We start from the raw sequence: 24143 nt of genomic DNA, 5'->3' as shown, positions 1-24143 counted from the left end.
TTTATAGAATATTTTTTTATCAGGTTATTTTCTACCTGCAGGCTGCAATGTTTTTATGTAGGCTATTTCGTTTCCTTCTGGTTATCTAGATCTCTGGTGCCCTCGAGGCATGTCTTATATCAAACTAAGTTTAAAGCGTCAGAAGATCAATGCCTACCTATAGTTGAATTTATTAAAACATAAGGTATGTCTATATATGGAAAAATACACATTTACAAATTTCAAATAATGAACTGGTCAAAATAACAGAACTTTCGGTCAACAAAATGTTTATTTAGTTGGGGAAAGCCCTAGCATGGTTAACTGGGGTCTCAGCCTTGTTGGGTTATGAATTGACTGTGAGCTGCAGTCAGATTACTGACAATCCTGTCCTCAATCTCTACATCTCTGCTTGCTTCCTCATCTGTGAGTACCAGCTCGGCCTGAGTGTCAGGGGTCACCACCACTACATAACCTCGTCTGGTGTCCAGTACATTGGCTACCACAGCCTGGTGCCGATAGGTGGCCAGAGCCCGCCGAGCTCTGTCCAGCAGGATGGATGGGTCTGTTTCCAGCTTGAAGGAAATCACAAATGCTTGAGGGGCCCAGTCCTTCACCAGCGGCGACAACATCTTGGGGACCATCTTCATACTGATCTACAGGACAGGAAAGAATCTTGACTTAACAGTGGATCTCTAATAAAGAGCATGTGCCGTTGTATTTGATGGCTTTCTTTACTCACCTGAAGTGGTCCATTGGAAGACTGGATCTTGTGCTCTGGCATGTCAGACGCTGGGATGTAGAAATCCGACACCGCTGCAGCCAAATAAAACATGGCGTTGGACCCTGAGTGGAATGAACATAGAGCGCATGTTAGTTATCCCTGCACATGCAGGTACTGTGCATCTTAACAAGCCCTGCTACCACTAGTTGAGTGTCAGGTCCTACCTATGGGGCTGAGTGCCTGTGCTGCTGCTTTGAGGAGGTGCAGGTACTCGGACAAGGTGCTGAACTCCACAGGCAGAAGAAGCCCTGCCTTTTTCACCGCCTGGTAACGCATCAGGATTTTGGCAATGTTGGGAAGTGCCTGCTGGTTGACCACGACTTGGTCAGAGACCGAACCCCCCTTTCCACTCTCCAGCTGTAGGCTGTCCAGCAGATTAATCCCAGAGTAGAGGCGTGTGAAAGGATATAAGGAACGGTGTCTGTGCAGGAAGATCACAGCATATCCTGACTCAAGGAAGTACTCTGCCGAGGATGCTCCGCGCCGGCCACTGCTGAAGTTATCCAGGAAGCGGACGGTGCGGGACTCCAGGGGGACTTTGGTGCCTCCTGAGGTGATAAGCACTACCCTGTGCCCTGCAGCCCTGTGCTGCACAGCAAAAGCTGCCATCTGCCCTTTGACCTCCTCTACATGGGAGGGAACAGCAAACTCTTCAGACAGCTTCCCTTCTGCAGTGAGGGTCCTGGGGTCTGCCATGCCTGGTTGGCTGAGGAGAGGGGGGAATATCAGCTTACAAGACAAATATTACATTGAAAAGGAATGTGAAACCTAACATGCATTGCAGAGTATGTAATTAAGCAATAGGGGGGGGGTGTATATGGCCAATATACCACGGCTAAGGGATGTTCTTATGCACAACATGGAGTGACTGGATACAGCCCTTAGCCATGGTATATTGGCCGTATACCACAAAACTCCAAGGTGCCTTATTGCTATTATAAACTAGTTAACAATGTAATTATAGCTGTAAAAATAAATGTTGTCATACCTGTGGTATACAGTCTGATATACCACGGCTGTCAGCCAATCAGCATTCAGGGCTCTAACCCCCCAGTATATAATTTGGTTTAAAGCTGCAATATGTAACTTTTTGGGTGACCAAACCAGATTCACATACAAAATGTGAGTTTTAGATCTATATTTCTCATCGAAAGCAAGTCTAAGAAGCGGTAGAACTGTTTTGTGTTATTTCTATGCTTCACATTCTAATTTTTCGTTTTTGCGTCTTTTGGTTTTGTATACCAGCTTTACACTGCTGAAAATGCAATATTTTTGGTTATGGACAAGATATTTCACAGCGGTTTAGATAGAACAATGATTCTCAACACTATACCTGTTTTTTTTTTGTCACAAACTGAAATTAGGGGAACTATTCGAATTTTAACAACCAAGAAATGGCCGTGCACCGTTAAAGTCGTGGAGAGGAGCCAAGCCATCAATCTCTAAGATAATGTACGCTTTTGGTAGGAATAAGGATACTTGTGACCTTGACACACTTTTGAGGGGACGAACAGTAGTCACTGGTTGATTATTTGAAAGAGTATCTGGTTTGCCTCTATGATACGTAAGTATGTTAGACTCACCTTTGTCTACTAGCTACAACTTTACTGCACTTTACAGCAGTTAACGTTATACCTTAGAAAATGCGGTTCACACTAGCTGCTATTACAAGGAAGTTCATTGGCATGGAACACGCACCTAAGATCATTCGGCTAATGTTGCAGTTATCAGTGAATTAGCTTAATATTCATATGAATCTTATTCATTAATAGAAACATTCCTTACTTTTAAAAGGCACCGAGGGAAAAACGTAGCTGATGATTGAGAGGTACCGGGCGACTTCCGGATGCTGTCTGGCGTGATGTCTTCTTCGATTAGCTACATTCATTGGAATGTAAAGAACTCGGAATTATGTCGCCGCCTAACATCGTGGAGGTTGAATTGCCAAGTGACTGCATTACAAATGATTCCAACAACAAAGGGAATGTAGGGGCTAGCCTATACATTGTGTTTCAGTTATTTATCACACTTAAACATTTTTTTCAGAAATAATAATAACCCACGTAGTGATTCAGTGGCCCTTTTCCTAGATACTTTTAGTTACAGGCAAACAACCTCCTGTCCCATGAAGGTCCAGACCTGGCAGGGGCTGTAGTAAGCTTCCTTAGAAAGGCTATACAAATAAGGCAAACTTCAAACAAAAGTCTGAGACTGCAGGATTACCACTCCGCTGCCAGCAATGAAGTGATTCAGGGGGAACACCTGAGCTAAAAATCAGCGACAGGACAAGTGCACTACCTACAAGTTCACATCTCTTGGCAGATGCTGTAGTCCTGAAAGCAACATATAGGAGAAGATAGTAGAAACTGAGGTTTTGTTTGAAACTGCTAGTGAGTCGGGTGAAGATAATAGTACAGAGATGAATGGGTTGTGATTGAATAAGTGGGATGGATATTGTTTGTCGAAGTGTTAATTTCTGTATTTTGTTTGGCGTTGTTTTGCCGTCTTTCACGCAATGGATTTGTATTTTCTCATTCAATACCCCGCCCCGCTGGTGGCGGTAATGCACCATTAATATTGGATCCCAAGCGCCGTTAAACCCCATCGAAGAAGAAAAAGAGGCTAAAATCCGCTTTCAGTGAGCTCCAAAAGGGACAGTGACAAATGTTTTGTTGTTTTGTCTGTGCTCCAGCACTTTGGATTTGAAATTATACAATAACTAAGAGGTTAAAATGCAGACTTTAAGCTTTAATTTGAGGCTCTTTTCATCCATATCGGGGGAACTGTTCAGAAAATACAGCAATTACAGCTTGTGACGCTACAAACTTGTTGGATGCAATTGCTATTTGTTTTGGATGTGTTTCAGATGATTTTGTGCCCAATAGAAATGAATGGTAAAAAAATGTATTATCATTTTTGAGTCACTTTTATTGTAAATAAGAATAGGATATGTTTCTAAACACTTCTATATTAATATGGACGCTACTGTGATTACGGATAGTCCTGAATGAATCGTGAATAATGATGAGTGAGAAAGCTACAGACGCACAGTTATCATACCCCCAAGACATGCTGACCTCTTACCATTACAATAACAGGGAAGGTTAGTGTTTTTGGGGGTGGGTATGATGAATCTGGGTTTGGCGGATGCCAGGATAATGGTCTGGGGCTCTTTTTCGTGGTTCGGGCTAGGCCCCTTAGCTCCAGTGAAGGGAAATCTTAATGCTACAGCATACAATTACATTCTAGATGATTCTGTGCTTCCAACTTTGCGGCAAAAGTTTGGGGAAGGCCCTATCCTGTTTCAGCATGACAATGCCCCTGTGCACAAAGGGGGACTGAGGCTGCTACCCTGACCTTGGTGAACATGGTGGCTAGTCACCTTCAACATGCTAAATCATATCATCACATTTTATTTATTGATTTTAGTCCAGCTTTCAATACAATGCAAATACACACACTGCTGAAACGACTACTGTACCTAAATGTCAACGGAGGACTCGCAGGTTGGATCAAGGACTTTTTAACTGACCGCCCACAGAGGGTCCTCATGAATGGGGCCCTCTCTGATGTACTGACCCTGAACACAGGGGTATGTCCTTTCACTGTTGTAGTTCTCTCTACACTAACGAGATGAAGAGCCGAGGAAACAATGTGAGCCTTTTAAAGTACGCGGATGACATGGCTCTGGTAGGACTCTTTTTAAAAAGATCAGATGGGGACAGCTATTTTAAACAGACCAACAACCTTCAAGAATGGTGTCGGTCAAGTGGCCTCCACATCAATGTGGAAAAGACAAAGGAGCTGATCATCAAGGGCAACAACTTGCCAATGTCCCAACCACTCTCTCTGAACGACCAACCAGTGGAGGTGGTTGAGGGTTTTAAATAGCGAGGGACACAAATTGATAACAAGCTAAGTTTTTACAGAGAATGCAGACTGCAGTTGTAAAAAAAAAATTAAGCAACACCTGTTCTTAATCAGGAAATGAAAGAGGTTTGAGTTCAGCCAGGATGCTTTGGAGAGGGTGTACTGCAGCTCGGTGGAGAGCATCCTCAAGTTCAATATGACAGTCTGCTATGGTATTCTGAGTGTGAGGAGCAAAAGGAAACTGACCAGAATAGTAAACACTGCCAGCAAAGTAATTGGTCGACCACATGCACATTTGAGAATTCTGTTCCACAAGGCAACCAAAAAGAAGGCACTGGCTGTTGTTGGCGTCCCCTCCCACCCTCAGTTTGAGGCTTCCCTCTGGCCGGTGCTTCAGAATGCCCATGTGTAACAGTATAACTTTAGACCGTCCCCTCGCCCATACCCTCTGCACACATCAACAACAGTCACCCACGAAGCATCGTTACCCATCGCTCCACAAAAGCCGCGGCCCTTGCAGAGCAAGGGGAACTACTACTTCAAGGTCTCAGAGCAAGTGACGTCACCGATTGAAACGCTATTTAGCGCGCACCGCTAAGCTAGCCGTTTCACATCCGTTACACATGGCCAAGAAAAACGTGTTCAAACATTCACTCGTTCCTTGTGCTGTTGGACTACTAAATGCAAAGTACATTGTATCGGTATATGTACTTATCTATCTAGTGCAGTTGGGACAGTGGTCGGTTGGGAGTGAATGTATTAATGTCCTCTATGTTGTTAGTGTATGCAACATGATGGACTGACTGGTTTAAATGTGTATGATGTGAGAATGTATGTGTATGTGATTACTTTAATTAAGGTGATGCCAAAGAAAAATGTCCATCCTGGATGGATAATAAAGTTATATTCTATTCTAGTGTATTAATGATTTTGGAATGAGATATTCGGCGAGCAGGTGTCCACATACTTTTGGTCATGTGTATTTGGACAGGAAGAAATATGAATCGCAACCTGTTTGCGGCGCAAGTGAAGCATTTTCAATGTTAATCCACTGGAGGTGCTGTTGCCTCATTTACTGGATGAGGAAACTGAAATGATACTGAACTAGACTAGCTCAGATTAGACGTTTTTGAGTCCAGCAAGGTATGATGAGTTTGACCGAAATGTCAATGCATGTCTCATGAAGATGAACATTATTAAGATCCTAGCTGACAGGATGCTTCTAAAAACAGTGCAAAATATCTAAAGTCAATAAAATAGCAAAATAATGAATTTCTTGCAAATAAATATGACCTCTAGTAGTACTGTAGTAACTCCTGTAATACGATTATTAAGAGCTAACACCTCGAACACACCTACAGTATTTTTACGCAAAATGGTACGCAACATCATCTGGATATGTGTGCAACAAAATTTCAGCGTTCACATGCTACCATTTCCGCCAAGCCATCGATCTATGCATACAATTCGATGTATACCTTCGATATTTCCAACGTATGCACCACAAAGAACGCACTGCAACAGCCTCTACAACGCAATGCAGTATGGCTAATGCAGAGTTCCACTGGAAATGAATATACTTCTTCTGGTGTACCAAAATACAAAGCACTGCTGGTGTGATCGAGGCGTAAGAACACATAGAAACAACTTTTTTTGTATTTAGTTGTTATTACAATGATTGAGTAAATATGTGTTGTTATTCTTATTGTTATTCTTACTACAGTTATTACTATTGTTGTTTTTTATTAAAGTAGTTGAAGAAGAGAGAGGACAGTGAAGTAGGGGACTAGTTTTTGTGGCTGTGTACATCTCCAAGTGCAGTTTGTAATTTGTGTCGTTCTCATGTTTCATGAACATTATTAAGATAATGCTCCATGTAGCTGACAGGAGGCGTCTAACAACAGTGTAATAGATCTAAAGAAAGTCAAGAAAATAGCTAAATTAATAATGTCTTGCTGATAAATATAACCTCGAGTGGTACTGTAGTACGAGTATTACTAGCTAAGAAACAACATTTTTTAAATCACGTATGTTGTTGTAATTATAATGATTGAGTAAATATGTGTTGTTATTATTATTGTGAACGTAGTTCTAGCAGAGGCAGAGAGAGAGAGGGGACAGTGAAGTAGAGGACTAGTTTTTGTGGCTGTGTACATCGCCGAGTGCAGTAATGTAGCCAGTGCAGTTTGTAATTTGCGTCGTTCTCTGAATTGTATTGAAAGTAGTTCCGGGTATTTTTTTTTTGTTGTAGCCTGTGTAGAAAACGAGTCCCGGATGTTGGCTGTCGAGACTGGACTCGAGAGAAAGGCGAACGGGAAAAGGCAGAGAAGCCGAATAGGGACGACACTGGCGAGAGTTCAACGGGTCTTACCTAGGACAAACTCCAAGAGCATAGGCACCTGAGGGACTTTCTTGTTGAAGAAGAGGTGAAAGGGGAGGGGGCAGATACTTCAATACTGCCCTGGACCAAGGTAACGACCTGACATACCCAGGGTAAGTGAGCTGTAAGAACATGGGAATGGTAGTTGAACTGAGGCCCATGAAATGGACGACTTTCATGGGGGAAGTGAGCTGTACTGAAGTTCTGGGGATTGAGTTCAGCAATCAGGCCTTGATAGTTTTCTTTTTGCTGGGACGGGGCGTATAGGGACATTATTCGTAACGATCCAGGTAGCTCGTTTCCTAACACGATAACTAGCATGCTTGATCACAATGCGTAGGTAGGTAGCTAGCTATAACTCTCGAACTTGACAGTTAGCACCATTGACAACTGAGCAACTTTGACAGCTAACGCCACGGTAGCATTCGTTTTTCCATATCTTTAGCTAACTAGCCATATTGGAAATTAGCCCGACCATTCTTTGACAAGGTGTGTTGCTAAAAGGTTAGCAATTTTAGCAACATTTATCCAAGCTAAGTTGCTATCGTTAGCTAACTTGGGAAGGGGGTCACACTGTGCGCACACTGTATTTAGCTAACTCGAGCTAGCCAGCTTGACTGGCTGGTACGTTTGGTCCTTCATCAGCTGTTGGAATGCGTTACGTCTGTCAATTTAATGTTGTCTGACTTTGTGGGATTTCCCGAGATATGGATGATAATCAATGGTCTTAAGCGTCTGTACTTTAACTAGCTCATCAAAAATGTATGCATTGTCAAAATGTCACTGGCTAGTTTGGCTAACTGAAGTGAAGAATTTAAGGGGGAAAAAAAGCACTTGAGAGCAAGGCTTTGTTCATCAGTTGATTCAGGTTATAGTAGTTCTGACTTGCACAACCGATGACTCCAGAACCAGGGATGTAACACCAACTCCTGATTTGTTAGCTACAGATTGTACGCCTGATAATGTGACAACCACATATTGTTGGTGTCCATACTGGGCGTTACATGAAAGCACCATACAAACCACCGCCATAGATTTGATCAATTTAGCTGTTCTTTGCGATATTTTCTTAGTTCTCGATTCCGTGAAATTTAAAAAAATATTTTTTCATTTCCAGTTACAAGTCGATATACAAAAACCAGCGAAAACTCGGATAATATTTTTGTTGTATTGCGTGAGGATGTTCCTCGCCATCGTAGCTTCTGCACATATGTCATTTCCCAGCATCTTTGCCGGAGCCAGCTGTTGGAACCGAAATTATTTTACAATAGTTCTGTTGTGAGCAGAATTTTGTATTTATTTTTTAAATCATTTTTATTTCTGTTGAGGTAAAAAATAAAGTTCGGAACCGGTTCGAACCCCCCGAAAAGTTACGGTTCATATAGTTCGTTTTCGTATATATATTTTTGTTGTTGTGTGAAATAAACATCGTTTTTACTTTTAGCTCATTAATTTACTCCAATTAGCGCCAATAGAGCAGCAACGCGTAAGATAGTTGTTTACATGTTTTGATTGGTCAGATAATTGCAGGAGTTAGATGTAACTGAAATGTCACAGGCGGGGAGAGGGCCAGACATAGAGGGGGATTGGCTTGAAGCTCTGAACATCATGATGGAATTGGAATGTATTGGGCTATTACTAGCACTATAACTTCACCGAATTAGATAACTAATAGACAATATTTTTGAAAAAAATATGTAAAACTAAAAATAACGTTCTCAAGATTTGAAAATAACGATTCTGTTCTGGAACACTAGAAGTCACTTTCGTTCCTGGTCCTGTTTCCGTTGCTCTGAAAATGTACTTATTTTCCCTGAACCGGTTCCAAACCCTGGCAGAAACTAGTTGTTTCAATGCATCACGGCTGCAGCCAGGTAGTAGATGACAGCTCGTCATACAATGTGACCAAAAACAAAGTTCTGCACACATGTAAGAGGTATTCAGTGCATTTGGAAAGTATTCAGACCCCTTGACTTTTTCCACGTTTTGTTATGTTAGTCATAACTTTAATATGGAATCGAGTACATATTTTCCTCAATCTAGATACAATACCCCATAATGATGAAGCAAAACATGTTTTTAGATTTTTTTTTGCTAATTGATTCAAAAATAAAAAACGCATACCTTATTTACATAAGGATTCAGACTAGAGGTCGACCGATTATGATTTTTCAACGCTGATACCGATTATTGAAGGACCAAAAAAGCAGATACCGATTAATCGGCCAATTTTTATTTTATGTATTTGTAATAATGACAATTGCAACAATACTGAATGAACACTTATTTTAACTTAATACTGTATAATACATCAATAAAATCAATTTAGCCTCAAGTAAATAATGAAACATGTTCAATTTGGTTTAAATAATGCAAAAACAAAGTGTTGGAGATGAAAGTAAAAGTGCAATATGTGCTATGTAAGAAAGCTAACGTTAACGTTCCTTGCTCAGAACATGACAATATATGAAAGCTGGTGTTTCCTTAACATGAGTCTTCAATATTCCCAGGTAAGAAGTTTAAGGTTGTAGTTATCATAGGAATTATAGGACTATTTCCCTCTACCATTTGTATTTAATTAACCGTTGACTATTAACCGTTGACTATTGGCACTTTACTATTGCCAGTGTAACAGTATAGCTTCCGTCCCTCTCCTCGCTCCTCCCTGGGCTCGAACCAGCAACACAACGACAACAGCCACCACATCGAAGCAGCGTTACCCATGCAGAGCAAGGGAAACAACCACCCCAAGGCTCAGAGCGAGTAGCGTGTGCTAACTAGCCAGCCATTTCACTTCGGTTACACCAGCCTGATCTCGGGAGTTGATAGGCTTGAAGTCATAAACAGCGCAATGCTTGACGCACAACAAAGAGCTGCTGGCAAAACGCACGAGAGTGCTGTTTGAATGAATGTTTACGCGCCTGCTTCTGCCTACCACCGCTCAGTCAGATACTTAGATACTTGTATGCTCAGTCAGATTATATGCAACGCAGGACAAGCTAGATGATATCTAGTAAAATCATCAACCATGTGTAGTTAACTAGTGATTATGATTGATTGTTTTTATAAGATAAGTTTAATGCTAGCTAGCAACTTACCTTAGCTTACTGCATTTGCGTAACAGGCAGTCTCCTTGTGGAGTGCAACGAGAGAGAGGCAGGTCGTTACTGCGTTGGACTAGTTTACTGTAAGGTTGCAAGAATGATCCCCCGAGCTGACAAGGTGAAAATCTGTCGTTCTGCCTCTGAACGAGGCAGTTAACCCACTGTTTCTAGGCTGTCATTGAAAATAAGAATGTGGTCTTAACTGACTTGCCTAGTTAAATAAAGATTAAATAAAGGTGTGTAAAAAAAAAAAAAAAGATTGTTATGAAAACTTGAAATCGGCCCTAATTAATCGGCCATTCCGATTTAATTGGTCGACCTCTAATTCAGACCCTTTGCTATGAGCTTCAAAAAATTACCTGAGGTGCAACCTGTTTCCATTGAACATCCTTGATGTTTCTACAACTTGATTGGAGTTCACCTGCGATAAATTCAGTTGATTGGACATGATTTAGAAAGGCACACACCAGTCTATATGAAGTCCCATAGTTGACAGTGCATGTCAGAGCAAGAACCAAGCCATGAGGTCGAAGAGCTCTGAGACAGGATTGTGTCCTGGCACAGATCTGGGGAAGGGTGCCAAAACATTTCTACAGCATTGAAGGTCCCTAACAACACAATGGCCTCATCATTCTTCAATGCAAGAAGTTTGGAACCACCAAGACTCTTTCTAGAGCTGGTTGCCCCAGACAAACTGAGAAATTGGGGGAGTAGGGCCTTGGTCAGGGAGGTGACCAAGAAGCCAATGGTAACTCTGACAGAGAGTTGTCCTTCTGGAAGGTTCTCCCATCTCTGCAGCACTCCACAAATCAGGTCTTTATGATAGTGGTCAGACAGAAGCCACTCCTCAGTAAAAGGCATCTGACAGCCAGCTTGGAGTTTTGTCGAAAGGCACCTAGAGACTCTCCAACCATGAGAAACAAGATTCTCTGGTCTGATGAAACCAAGATTGAACTCTTTTGCCTGAATGCCAAGTGTCACGTCTGGAGAAAATCTGACACCATCCCTACGGTGAAGGCATGGTGGTAGCATCATGTTGTGAGGATGTTTCTCAGGGATTGGGAGACTAGTCCGGATCGAGGGAGAGATGAACAGAGCAAAGTACAGAGAGAACCTGTCCAGAGCACTAAGGACCTCAACAGGACAACAACCATAAGCACACAACCAAGACAACACAGGAGTGGCTTTGGGACAAGTCTCTGAATGTCCTTGAGTGGCCCAGCCAGAGCTCGACCTTGAACCCGATCGATCGAACATCTCTGGAGAAACCTTAAAACAGCTGTGCAGCGACGCTCACCATCCAACCTGACAGGACTTCAGAGGAGAATGGGAGACATTTCCCAAATACAGGTGTGCCAAGCTTGTAGCATTTCTTTTTTTATTTAACCTTTTATTTATCCAGGCTAGTCAGTTAAGAACGAATTCTTATTTACAATGAAGACCTACACCGGCCAAACCCAGGGCCAAACCCAGACGACGCTGGGCAAATTGTGCGCCGCCCTATGGGACTCCCAATCATGGTCTGTTGTGATACAACCTGGATTCAAATCAGGGTGTCTGTAGTGACTCCTCAGCACTGAGACACAGTGCCTTAGACTGCTGCCCCACTCGGGAGCCCCGAGAAGACTCTAGGCTGTAATCGCTGCCAAAGGTGCTTCAACAAGGTACTGAGTAAAGGGTCTGAATACTTATGTAAGTGTTATATTGCAGTAAAAAAAGAAGCACATTTTAAAACCTGTTTTTGCTTTGTCGTGATGGGGTATTGTGTGTAGATTGAGGGGGGGAAACTATTTAATCCATTTTAGAATAAGCCTGTAAAGTAACAAAGTGGAAAAAGTTAAGGGGTCTGAATACTTTCCTAATGCACTGTATCTCACGCGATACAAAACATAAATTCAGAAAGATATTAAATATGATTTTTGTAGAATCACCTGCAACTGGAAAATGACATTTTGAAGAATTTATTTTGTTCCCGATTTGGAGAAGAGAAAAAGTATCGGCAAGAACAGGTTAGTTGCATAATTGATGGCGGCGGTTTGTATGCGACTTTCCTGTAATGTACTTCTTAAAATCTTTGGTTATATCACATGATCTGGTGTAAAATATGTAGCTACAGTTTTCTATTATCACATGTCTACAAAACCAAGGTTAAGTTGTTTCTATATATGTGCCATCTCTGCTATATGTCCTACTAACAAATACAAAAAAAATCTCAAACTTAGTCCCACAAAGATAGACCAGACCGGGTTTGTCTTAATCATCCATTATTTATAGCTACAATATTTCACTTTTTTTTGGTGACCTGACCAAATTCACACACAAATGTGAGTTAGGTCTTTAATTCCCATTGAAAGAAATTCCAAGAATCTGTAGTTCTGTTCTGTGTGCTATTTCATTGCTTCCCTTTCTGAAGTTAAGTTTGAGTCTTTCGGTTATGTAAATCTGCTTCAAACAGCTGAGTATACAACATTTTTGGTTATGGAACATTTTAATTTCACAGCTGTTTAATGGTACAATGACTGTTTGTTTTGTCACAAACTGAAATGACGAACTATTAGAATTTTAGCAACCAGGAAATGGCGGCGTGATTTCTGCATAGTGCATCTTTAAATAGCAGCTACAGTGTGCTGTCTGCATGTACATGCAGCCTTGAAGCTGTTCAAGTATTGATATCACTCCACCGGCATTACATTAAGGACTTGAGTTAGTATTTTGTTCTATTTTGACTTGGTTTTTAGAAATTACTGTGCCTAAGTCACACACTTGTCTGATTCCTCAAAGTACAGTTTTTGTTACTGAGCGGTAACAAAAACATTGCAAATGTGGGTGATTTAAAATAATATAAATTGTCATTCAATGTGCCATTGAGGTTCTCTCTCTCTCCTCCCCTAGTGATGTATAGGTGTTCTTTATTGACCCCCACCGCCAATTTCCCTTTGGGTTCGACATTGTACTATCCTTAAAGCTGTCCACAGTTTGAGTCTTTAGGACAGGGATGGTAGTCTGCTATTTGGTTATAACCTAATCTGTTTTGATGGTGATAAGTGGAGTAATCATCTTTTATTAGATTTAAGACTTTTTGGCACCCCCCCACGTCCCGTTAGTTTCACACAACATGATAGTGAGAAATTCACACGTTTTAAAAAAAAATCTGTGTTTTCAAGGAATTGTATGAACTGTGAATGAGTTGTTTCTGGATGACTGGGTAGTAGAGCGGGAGATATTGTGCGGCGTGATGCAGCATTGTTGCGGCTTTGTGTGCTGAACTGTTCTCTGAGCATTGTGAAATTAGTCCATCAGTCTGTGCATCAGTGTTCACCTCTTCTATTGAGGGTTTTCATATTCCTTATCTATGCAAATGTATGGACCATGTAGCTTAGACTTTGAACAGTATTGGCCACAACGTTTGTCTGCTTTAAATTGGGCACCTCTTAGATGCTCTGTCGTTGGTCCTGTGTAATTAAATGTATCCACAAATAATTAAGGATTAGGCTACCCCTTTCAGTTTCAAATTGTAGGCCTAATTTTTTAAAATCTTAAAATAAGCTCCAAGCAGGGATAAATGCACAATGTCAGTTGAGGAAGTAGAGGTTCAACCTCTGCTTGTTTGGTCTGTCTGTAACCATTTCCATCCAAGGATGTGCAGCATTTTGAGGAGATGAGGCACAATGCGACCACAAGCAAGCACTATGGGGTTAAATCTGCTTAACATAAGCGTTCCACAAATGAAAACCAGCACATTGAAAGGGGCTATACCACCCACCCAATTTCCACCTTACTGTTATGGACTGAAAGACTCCATTCCTCACAAACTAGATTGGCAGGTTTTCTTGTGATCAGGGATGGGAATATCTATACAGTGTGCTGATGGTTTAGGGTAATGCTTCAGATGTACCCTCACAAGGATCATGTTTGAGTCTGCCTGCTGTCTTTTCCGAGCCCTCTGTGGAAGACCTGCATTTTCCCTGGCTTTTGAGATCTTGTGCAGCATTGATTGATCCAGGTGTGCTTAACAGTGGTACTACAAACATCTGAATGAAACAAAATTATTATTATTTTTTAATCATTGGAGCCTGTTCACTGGCTTATGGTATTAATCTTTATCTACCCGCAAGTACTGTATTTCACAGGTTTTGCATTTCATAAAATTGCGGAATCCAGTATTGAATATTGTGCTATTTCTTTTAATAAGCTTAATAGGATAATGACACCATTGTGGAGAGGTGGGTAGGGTCTCCAAACCGACAAAGCCTTTGTAAGAGGCAGTCTCTCACCTTTCACATACGAGCAGCTCATTTCGAATTCATCTGTGGCCCTGTGCCTAGCTCGGTCTCACTGAGAGGCTTTTTAATTTCTCCCCCTGTTGAAGCGATTATTCAAATGGCAGTCCGTGAGACTCAGTAACCCGACGGCTGGTGGTAGCTGAGCCCCAGGCCCGGCAGGCTGAATATACCAGTCCCCTGCTGCCCAGGGATCGGACAGACAGAACTCAGGAGGGAGGCTATCCATTCAGACCAGCCCAAGCAGTCAATGTCAAGATTAGCAATCATCATCCTATTATATATTATAGGCTGGGCTATTCTTTTGATAGACTGGTGACTGACCGCAGTAGTGCAAGTATAGTGGGCAGTATGTCTTCAATCCAATTGCAATATTGTGGTGCATTGTCCTTATTGATTGATCATATCTTTGTTCAAAACCAGGGATTTTTTTTTGCCATTCTTGGGCGGGCTGCCAAACAGTGGGAAAACAATGCTTTCAGTATTAACTTAAACAACTGAAACCACAAAGTATGTAGAATATATATATATTTTTTTAAATCTTTGAGAACTAACAATCAATATAAACGCAAGACGGGGAGAAATGACAATTCCCCCAAAACATTGTTTTGAGCAAATAACACAGCATTAGCCATGCAAAATGCCTAGAATTTCAGGGGACTAGCTTTTAAAGCTGCAAAATGGAAAAATGTGTAGAATTGCAAGAAATTCTTCAACTGCAAAAATGTCTATTGGTGCCATGGAGAAATTATGGGCAACGAATGGTCTATGATTTTATTTAATCTGTAATGTTTGCCAAAAAAATAACTCATACGTGAGACTTCCTGCTGGGTATTGGGTGGGCACATGCATGCTCCTCTGTTTGTTGCTATGATGGCAGGAAACTATTGCAGGCGCCTTCTCTGAAGCAGCTCAGGCCTAAGTGACTCTGAAGGGTTCCTTTGAAATCTCTCCTATGTTCTGCTCTAATCCAGTATGTAGTTTGTGCTCCTGGTTGTGGCGTTGGTGAGATGGGACTAGCTCAGTCTTCATTAGCAACGCTGTGCATCACCAGAATGCAGATGAGCTATGAAGCCATTCATCTCCTGGAAATGCGTCCCTGATTCCAATTTGAATCTTATTTGCAGTTGTGTGAGCCCACTTCTCCATGTTAAAGAAATATCTTTATGTGAGAGATCAGAGGGGGATAATTGCTCTTAAGTGAACCTCATTTAGTGCTGGCCAGAGCAATTACAGTAACTGCAGTTCCAGGCATTTTCGGGGGCCTGCAGCAGCTGTCATTGAACACTCTGAAGCTGTGATATCAAATGGTGAATAGATTGACATTGGCAAAGCATTATGTAGAAATGGAATGTTCAAGGATGGATTTTAATTAGTTTTGCAGGTTTTATGCAGCTGTTTTGCATCTAAGGAAAGTCATAATTAAAAATAACAATTAGAAACGCATTATTTTTTGTAATGATTAAAAATAAATTATTCTCAAGGTGCTGTAAGGTGAAAGAAAGCCAGCACTTCTTTCCCTCAGGCAAAAACCCCCAGGGCTTGTGGGAGATGTTTTATCATTAATGTTATTCAGAAGCCAAATTTTTTTGTTTTGCTCAGCTGGGCGCTTTAATCTATTTTTGCTGTAAATTAATGAATTTTTAAAGAGCCGTTCGCTGGATGTTGGAATGCAGCATTGGTTCAGAGTTTTCAAACAACCCCCCCCCCCCCCCCCCCAACCTCCTCATGGGATGGAGAGAGCAAGTTTACTGAACTACGCTTGAGTTATTGTTTTTTTTTATTCATCTAGCAATACACTGCCTAACTCGGTCTCCCTCTCTCCAATATGCAAGGCTGAAAATGTGTCTGTAAAATTTGGGAAGAAACTAGTTGTGGACACTGATCAGTGAAAGAAATGTTTTAATTGTTCTGCTTGCCCAGAATTATCGAAACAAAGTCTACACATTTTAACTCAATCTCTTAATGTGTCCATATTGCCATCCGCTAGCTTAGATAAGGGCCTTGTTTGTGTGCTGGTGCCATGTTTTTGGACCAACCTTCCCCATGTTGACTATTGAAGCCGCTACAGAGGAACCAGCTACCCACACTGTGGCCTGGTGGGTTCGCGCTCGAGAACGTGTGGGTGAGAGAGGACAGAGGGAATCATGAATACATCTCTTGCAACGTGGGGCTGTTGTGGTTCTCTCAGAATAGGCTGCACGTGGCAGCTGTAAGAAGGCCTAACCACCACAAGAAAAAAATGTTCCAGGGGAATTGACTACAGGGAAGGTTTGACCATATATAAGTGTAGATTAGAACATCCCATAGTAGGACCTTGCCATCTCTGCCATGTGAGACTAACAGTATGCGTAATGAGTAAGACTGACTGCTAATACCTTGACAGGATTTCATTAGTTCATCATATTGTACTTGGTGTCCTTGAGTTGTCATCGCCTATCGCAGGACTTTTTCTTTTTTCTTCCTATGCTCAGTAGAAGCAATTGATATGCCTATACGATTCACACTCTTAAGAGACTTGTGAGCTGTGTGCTGGCGACGGCTTTTGCTAAGCTTACACAGCTTAAGTAATGAGAATGGAGCTCTCCTCCTGCTATTTAGTATCCATTTTAATTACAGTGGCTAGCTTATTCGCTCTTAGCGAATGCAAATTTCACCTCCAAGTTAAATGGCTTAACTTGCTAAAGATGACCTTTTTTGAGAGAGGAATCTTCATCCCAAAACAAAGTTGTAGCCAAGTCCTTTTGCTGGAAGCATTGATAACAATGGAATAATACAATGACCTGTGTGTGTGTTTATACTGCCAGCCTCTCTGTTCAATTTTAGGAAAGTCGGGCTAAATGTGTTCGTAGTATGTGGAGACGCTACTCACTGTGACGGTCACTGTCCCAAGTCAGTCCTGCTGGGGTTGAACCAGTCAGGTGACCATTCAACCAGCCTCGTCTCTACGGCTTCAGTCACTGCTCATTCTTCTCCCTCTCATCTTTCTCTCTCAATGCTAATGCAGACCAGACAAATTATCTCCACCTAATTTCTGAGATTTTATCTAGACTTGTGATGTGGTGCAATGCACATGATCTTTAGGAATGATGGCCAAGTTTAGGGGGGGGGGGGGGGGGGGGGGGCTGCTGTGTTAAGTTAGATGTCTCAACCTTATGAATTTAAATGGCCTTTTTTACCCTTGTGCCTCAACGTTTTCTGCCTGCCCAGCAGAACGTCTTAAGTCTCCCCCACTATATTGTGCGTTTCTGAAACTCGAATAAATTGCTCTTCACGTAGTTCATGTGCACACAGGTTTCATTTGTGATTCAGAAAATCCCAGAATGAAGCCAAGGGATCTCTGTGGAGTTTGCGGAAACGTCGGTCTGTGGAGCCATAACCGACACAATGAGTGATTTACTCCCCTCCCTCCCCTCTCTCTCTCTGCTAACCCATACCACTACATTCACTCGCTGCTCCTCACTTAGCAAACAACACATCTGTGGAGATTTCTGAAGAATGCATCTTGTTACACAGATGAGTCATACTTCCTCTGGCCTGTGTGCTTCTCCCTCAGAGTGGATGAATGAGCGGGTGTGCAGTGGGGGGAGGGGAGTGGCAGGATGGCTGCGGTGCCCTGCCACTGTGCCAGTGGCCTATAATGTAATAAGGAAGTGTCAAGGCCACGCCACGCTTCATGCAAACGGCGTCGGAGCGTTGTACACGTACAACATTTTAATTTATTTTTTAAAATTTAGCCACAAAAGATTAAGTAGAACTGCATGTGTAGTGTATAGTGCCCTTTTCAGTGTGTCTGTGAAGGAGCTTGAGGCGAGGCAGATCCATGGTGCAACAGAATGGCCGTCCCCAGGTGGCTGATGTGATGGTCAGCCAGGGTGAGTCATCCCCTGGTAAACTGATGGCCTGGAAGCCCAGCCGCTGACCCTGGCAGGACTATGTTCCACTGGGCCTGGGAGGCAGGCAGGCCCCGGGGCTGGAGAGGATGGAGCCTGCTGCACCTGGTCATGTCTGAAGCAATTGCTGCCTCTATCTCTGGAGGAATTTGGTGTTGTGTTAGTCTTTTGTCCAGTGCAGGAATTAAGATTCCTTCATCAAAGCGTGCACTTTGTTACGTCTTGCGCAGTAGGGCTACACACACACACACACATCTGCCAACCTTGACGTCTAGGAAGAATATATTTTTTTATAGTAGGGGAATTCTTAGGCTACTGTTTACTTTGCACAATGCACAGACTCCATTGATTTGACATAGCCTATATAACAATGACTATGTCAACTGTATTCAATTGTATTGGTGTATAGTTAAATCACATGGCGTTCACATTAGTGTTGATAACGGTTAGTGTTTGACTGCCATTAGGCCTCACTCGGCTTAGTCCTGTCTTCCCTATACCTGCACTATTTGATCCCTTGCCAGGATCAATAACTCAGTCTGAGTGACCTACTTATGTCTTCTAAGAGTGCCCGAGATACTTATATTTGCAGGAGAATACGGTGGTTAAATATGTCAATTAAATTGAAGTTAAACCCATTTTAGGATTTAAGCACCCAAAGGCTGTGTCAGCATGGTAGTCACCTCAGAGAATTCCCTTCGTTATCGCAGAGCCACAGAGGCATTCTGCAAACATTTCAGATGTAATATCTCATTAGCAACAAATGATTGAATTTTATATTGGCTCTCCCTCCCTCAAGCCAATTCCAAAAATGTCAGCATCTAACTAATTAGCCTTGTCAAAGTCCGTAATGGTATACTTTCTGTTTGATGTATCCAATTTATGCATGTTGTCACTCAGACGTATGATTCAATCTATCAAAGGCTTTTAGTTAGTGTAGTGGCACTGGGCATGAAGGGGAAAACCCCTATAGTACCTAGGCCATCTTGGTCTACCCCCATACGTGTGCGTAGACCGTATTAATTGCGGGGGAGAACCGATACAGTTGCATAATGCGCTATTATTTTGGGACTATTATAGATATGACTCAAAGTATCGATTTTGTAAAAAAAAAAAACAATGTATATATTTTTGCTTCAGTAGGTAGCATTAGCTACCGCTAGTTGACTGTACATGCTTCCTATTGCAAATAAATCAAATTTATTTATATAGCCCTTCGTACATCAGCTGATATCTCAAAGTACTGTACAGAAACCCAGCCTAAAACCCCAAACAGCAAGCAATGCAGGTGTAGAAGCACGGTGGCTAGGAAAAACTCCCTAGAAAGGCCAAAACCTAGGAAGAAACCTAGAGAGGAACCAGGCTATGTGGGGTGGCCAGATTATAACAGAACATGGCCAAGATGTTCAAATGTTCATAAATGACCAGCACGGTCAAATAATAATCACAGGCAGAACAGTTGAAACTGGAGCAGCAGCACAGCCAGGTGGACTGGGGACAGCAAGGAGTCATCATGCCAGGTAGTCCTGAGCCATGGTCCTAGGGCTCAGATCGAACTGACCTCAAAGCACTAATCACTCAGACCTACCTGCACCAAAGCTCAGGTATTTTTCATCCTCTAGCTTATCAATCTTTTTAGCCCACATATTTTCGGCACATTTCCCCTGACTGACACTTGTCTCATGCTTTCTCTCGTATCTCTACAGCAGGTGTGTGTGTATGTGTGTGTGTATATTAGTGAGCATTATGTTTGCAACATCAACTTGATATAAAATCGCAGTATTGAATCGCAAGACGTGTAGAATGAGGACAATTGTAATACATATCGTGTCGGCACCGAAGTTAATATCGTATCGTGAGGTCCTTGGCAATTCCCAGCCTTTCTAGACCCGAAGAACCGATTCTACATTAATTATGTTTAAAAGGGACGGGACCATACAGCTTGGTGATCACTGAAAATGAAGCACGGGGAAGATCAATGCTTATGAGAGCGGTCTGATATGAGCTGGCTTTAATTGGAAAACGGTGCTGTTTTCCTATGAGGACAGCATCTCAAACTAATCTCTAATTGCAGTTTTTCGGCGTGTTGCCTCATTGAAGCAGAAACAAGCTGTGCTGTTGAATGCGGCGTCTTGGCTGCTCATTCCCTTGTACAAGGCTTTGCTGCTGTGAAATGTCAGTTTGACACGATCGGCCCAGCTCAGTATGACCTCCCTGGACCCGGCATGGCCGCTCCAGGGGGTGTGTTCACAAATTTTTCTTAGGTTTTCTCTAATACTGTGATGCCTTCCCCTCTGGTTTCTCTCCCCCCATTAAGATGCAGGAGGCAGAGAAAGTCTGTTCGGTAGGGGGGGGGGGGGGGGGGGGGGTGAGGGAGAGACTGTGGGCATTGGGACCTTAATTACTTAATGGGCGCTGTAGAAACCGAGCGCACAAGTTCTGTAGCTCACAGAATGTCTAGCTGCAGAGTGTCAAAGTTAATGTTCTGACAAAAGTGATCATGATTGAGGATGAAGAAATGAGTAGTGCCTCTTTGGCTAATACTGATTTACTACTGGGTGGAGAGGTTCAAGACTCATAATCCCCATAGTGCTCTCGTCACATTATCCCTCCTCAGAAATGACTGGCTTTGAAACCCCCTTGCCTGCCTCATTCTTGTTCTTTTGACTTTCATGTTGTCCTATAAACTTCACATTTTTAAGGGTTCATAGCGAGCAGGCGCTGTTTATTTGGTTAGCGTTAGCCTATTTGTTTTCTACTCTTGCTGTTTTGCAGCCCTACTTACCATGCTAACTTGGCACCCAAGGCAAGAAGTTGCAAATGCACTTTTTAGAACCTAAGGTCTAACTACGTTTTATTTACACTGCTCAAAAAAATAAAGGAACACTAAAATAACACATCCTAGCTCTGAATTAATTAAATATTCTTATTAAATACTTTTTTCTTTACATATTTGAATGTGCCGACAACAAAATCACACAAATTATCAATGGAAATCAAATTTATCAACCCATGGAGGTCTGGATTTGGAGTCACACTCAAAATTAAAGTGGAAAACCACACTACAGGCTGATCCAACTTTGATGTAATGTCCTTAAAACAAGTCAAAATGAGGCTCAGTAGTGTGTGTGTGTGGCCTCCACGTGCCTGTATGACCTCCCTACAACGCCTGGGCATGCTCCTGATGAGGTGGCGGATGGTCTCCTGAGGGATCTCCTCCCAGACCTGGACTAAAGCTTCTGCCAACTCCTGGACAGTCTGTGGCGTTGGTGGATGGAGCGAGACATGATGTCCCAGATGTGCTTAATTGGATTCAGGTCTGGGGAACGGGCGGGCCAGTCCATAGCATCAATGCCTTCCTCTTGCAGGAACTGCTGACACACTCCAGCCACATGAGGTCTAGCATTGTCTTGCATTAGGAGGAACCCAGTGCCAACCGCACCAGTATATGGTCTCACAAGGGGTCTGAGGATCTCATCTCGGTACCTAATGGCAGTCAGGCTACCTCTGGTGAGCACATGCAGGGCTGTGCGGCCCCCCAAAGAAATGCCACCCCACACCATGACTGACCCACCGCCAAACCGGTCATGCTGGAGGATGTTGCAGGCAGCAGAACGTTCTCCACGGCATCTCCAGACTCTGTCACGTTTGTCACGTGCTCCGTGTGAACCTGCTTTCATCTGTGAAGAGCACAGGGCGCCAGTGGCGAATTTGCCAATCTTGATGTTCTCTGGCAAATGCCAAATGTCCTGCACGGTGTTGGGCTGTAAGCAAAACCCCCACCTGTGGACGTCGGGCCCTCATACCACCTTCATGGAGTCTGTTTCTGACCGTTTGAGCAGACACATGCACATTTGTGGCCTGCTGGAGGTCATTTAGCAGGGTTCTGGCAATGCTCCTCCTTGCACAAAGGCGGAGATAGCAGTAGCACCTCCATGCTCTGGACACTACGCTGACAGACACAGCAAACCTTCTTGCCACAGCTCACATTGATGTGTCATCCTGGATGAGCTGCACTACCTGAGCCACTTGTGTGGGTTGTAGACTCCGTCTCATGCTACCACTAGAGTGAAAGCACCGCCAGCATTCAAAAGTGACCAAAACATCAGCCAGGAAGCATAGGAACTGAGAAGTGGTCTGTGGTCCCCACCTGCAGAACCACTTCTTTATTGGGGGTGTCTTGCTAATTGCCTATAATTTCCACCTGTTGTCTATTCCATCTGCACAACAGCATGTGAAATTTGTCAATCAGTGTTGCTTATTAAGTGGACAGTTTGATTTCACAGAAGTGTGATTGACTTGGAGTTACATTGTGGTGTTTAAGTGTTCCCTTTATTTTTTTGAGCAGTGTATTTCAAAACTCATGGATAATTGAATATTAATCCCCCCAAAATGTGATACACGCTACTGTAGTGCTAACAAATGTTTTCGAAATTCACACAGTCATGAGAGCCAGGAATTGTATTCAGTTGATGGAGTCTACATGCAGAATACATTCAGTATGATTGTGTGTGTTTGTGTGTGTGTGTGGCTATTCGATAAGTGTTTTGGTCTGTAAGTGGCATGATCTTGGAACTGTTAATACGTTGAAGCTCCTGGTGGACAGGCTCTGTAGGTCAGCAGTCTGCTCTGCTGCACTACAGCTCCTCTGAACCAGTGAGTCATGTTGCATACCACATGACTCACCACTTTCGCCAAGTGAGTCATCTCTAACAAAAGCGCCTCATATGGAGGAGGCTGAGGGGGAACCAGGAACCTCTTTCAGAGAAATTATTTTTTATAAAATTGCAGTAAATGGTCATATGATACATTTCTTCATGCTGTCCGCTATCAGCTTCTCCGAATCTGTCTCGTCATTAGCCTAGTTTGTGAGCGTACACGTGTGTTCTGTTTTCTGATAACCATGAATTGGTGAGGATTGTATAGCATAGTGGTGTTCAATGCAATTTGTCGTCATTGTCCTATCCTTTGCAAGAATTCTCTCACATTTCTCATATTCCCAGCCATCTTGGCAGAGAACTTAAAGCAGCATAGTGTTGTGCATTTAATCTGTTTTTGAATCATCCCCCCAAAAAATAATGTATTCACTTTCTTGTTATCTGACAGACATGTCCTCCATGGCTGTTTCACAATACACCCCCCCCCCCCCCCCTCCCCCCAGAATTTGATTTGAACTCCAAGGCCTTCTACTCTCTGGCTTTCCTTGTGTTTTACTAATCCTGCTATATCAATTGAAGTCTTAGTCAATTTTGTTGTAGAATTCATAGTGAATCTTTGCTGTGGCTCTAAAGTATAATTCCTTTCTCGCTCACTGTTAAACAGAAGCCATGCCGAAGACCCGGGAGAGCAATGGGGAGTTTTATTAACCTATACAGCTGTTTGTCCTTGGCCAACACATGCTTTCTCATGCTTAGGCTATAATAAAACCATAATGACAGGCATAGAGGCTGAGACGCACAAATAAGAAGTGATCGTTGTCTTGGGCATGTGATCTCTGAGGCAATGGAGACTGATTTGGTTTGGAGCTCTCGTATTGTGGCGGTCTCTCGCCCTCTCAGCTGAACAGTTCTGATTGATGAAGCGCACGCAGTGTCTCCTGCAGGATATAGGGTTGACATGGTTTCTGTGGATTTTTGGCGTATGGCTGTCACTCATTGTGAATATTATGTATTGTACAATGGCGGTGTGTACCCCCTTAGACGTATTAGTAATCCTATTTCTATGGTTTTGTGTGCATGGCCCCTTTTTTAAGGGGAGCCTGTGTCTGCTGGCTGGCTGTTTTCTGGGGCCCCTAAGTGAAGGTGTCTCTGTCAGATGAGTGACGCTCGGCAGAGGCAGCAACTGGGACTTGTG

General features: G+C 42.7%; 2 protein-coding genes across 6 annotated transcripts in view; one reads left to right on the top strand and one right to left on the bottom strand.

The window, feature by feature from the left end:
- Window positions 1–252: 252 nt before the first annotated feature.
- ppcs (phosphopantothenoylcysteine synthetase) lies at window positions 253–2674 on the bottom strand. Of its 4 annotated transcripts, none has more exons than XM_021609357.3 (4): window positions 2549–2674; window positions 928–1469; window positions 722–825; window positions 253–635 (listed from the first exon to the last, which is right to left on the bottom strand). In XM_021609357.3, exons 2-4 carry the CDS (start codon window positions 1457–1459, stop codon window positions 312–314), a joined length of 960 nt encoding a protein of 319 aa, XP_021465032.1. In that variant the 5' UTR covers window positions 1460–1469; window positions 2549–2674; the 3' UTR covers window positions 253–311. The 4 variants fall into 4 exon arrangements, with proteins under 4 accessions (XP_021465032.1, XP_021465031.2, XP_090097019.1 ...); XM_021609356.3 differs by having other exon boundaries at window positions 928–1461; window positions 2549–2661; XM_090240893.1 differs by having other exon boundaries at window positions 253–630; window positions 928–1461; window positions 2549–2661.
- Window positions 2675–6191: 3517 nt separating this feature from the next.
- Window positions 6192–24143, top strand: part of LOC110527824 (forkhead box protein J3) — a 92130-nt gene continuing 74178 nt past the window's right edge. The window contains exon 1 of one of the 2 annotated variants that reach the window (XM_021609355.3): window positions 6192–7126. The gene's annotated coding sequence lies outside the window, so the exon portion shown is untranslated. The remainder of the gene's footprint in view (window positions 7127–24143) is intronic. The other variant, XM_090240891.1, reaches the window with a different exon arrangement.

Source organism: Oncorhynchus mykiss, chromosome 7, assembly GCF_057628025.1.
Source record: "Oncorhynchus mykiss isolate SJ-2025 chromosome 7, ASM5762802v1, whole genome shotgun sequence".
NCBI classification, from domain to species: domain Eukaryota; kingdom Metazoa; phylum Chordata; class Actinopteri; order Salmoniformes; family Salmonidae; genus Oncorhynchus; species Oncorhynchus mykiss.
This window is presented reverse-complemented; position numbering and strand designations above follow the sequence as displayed.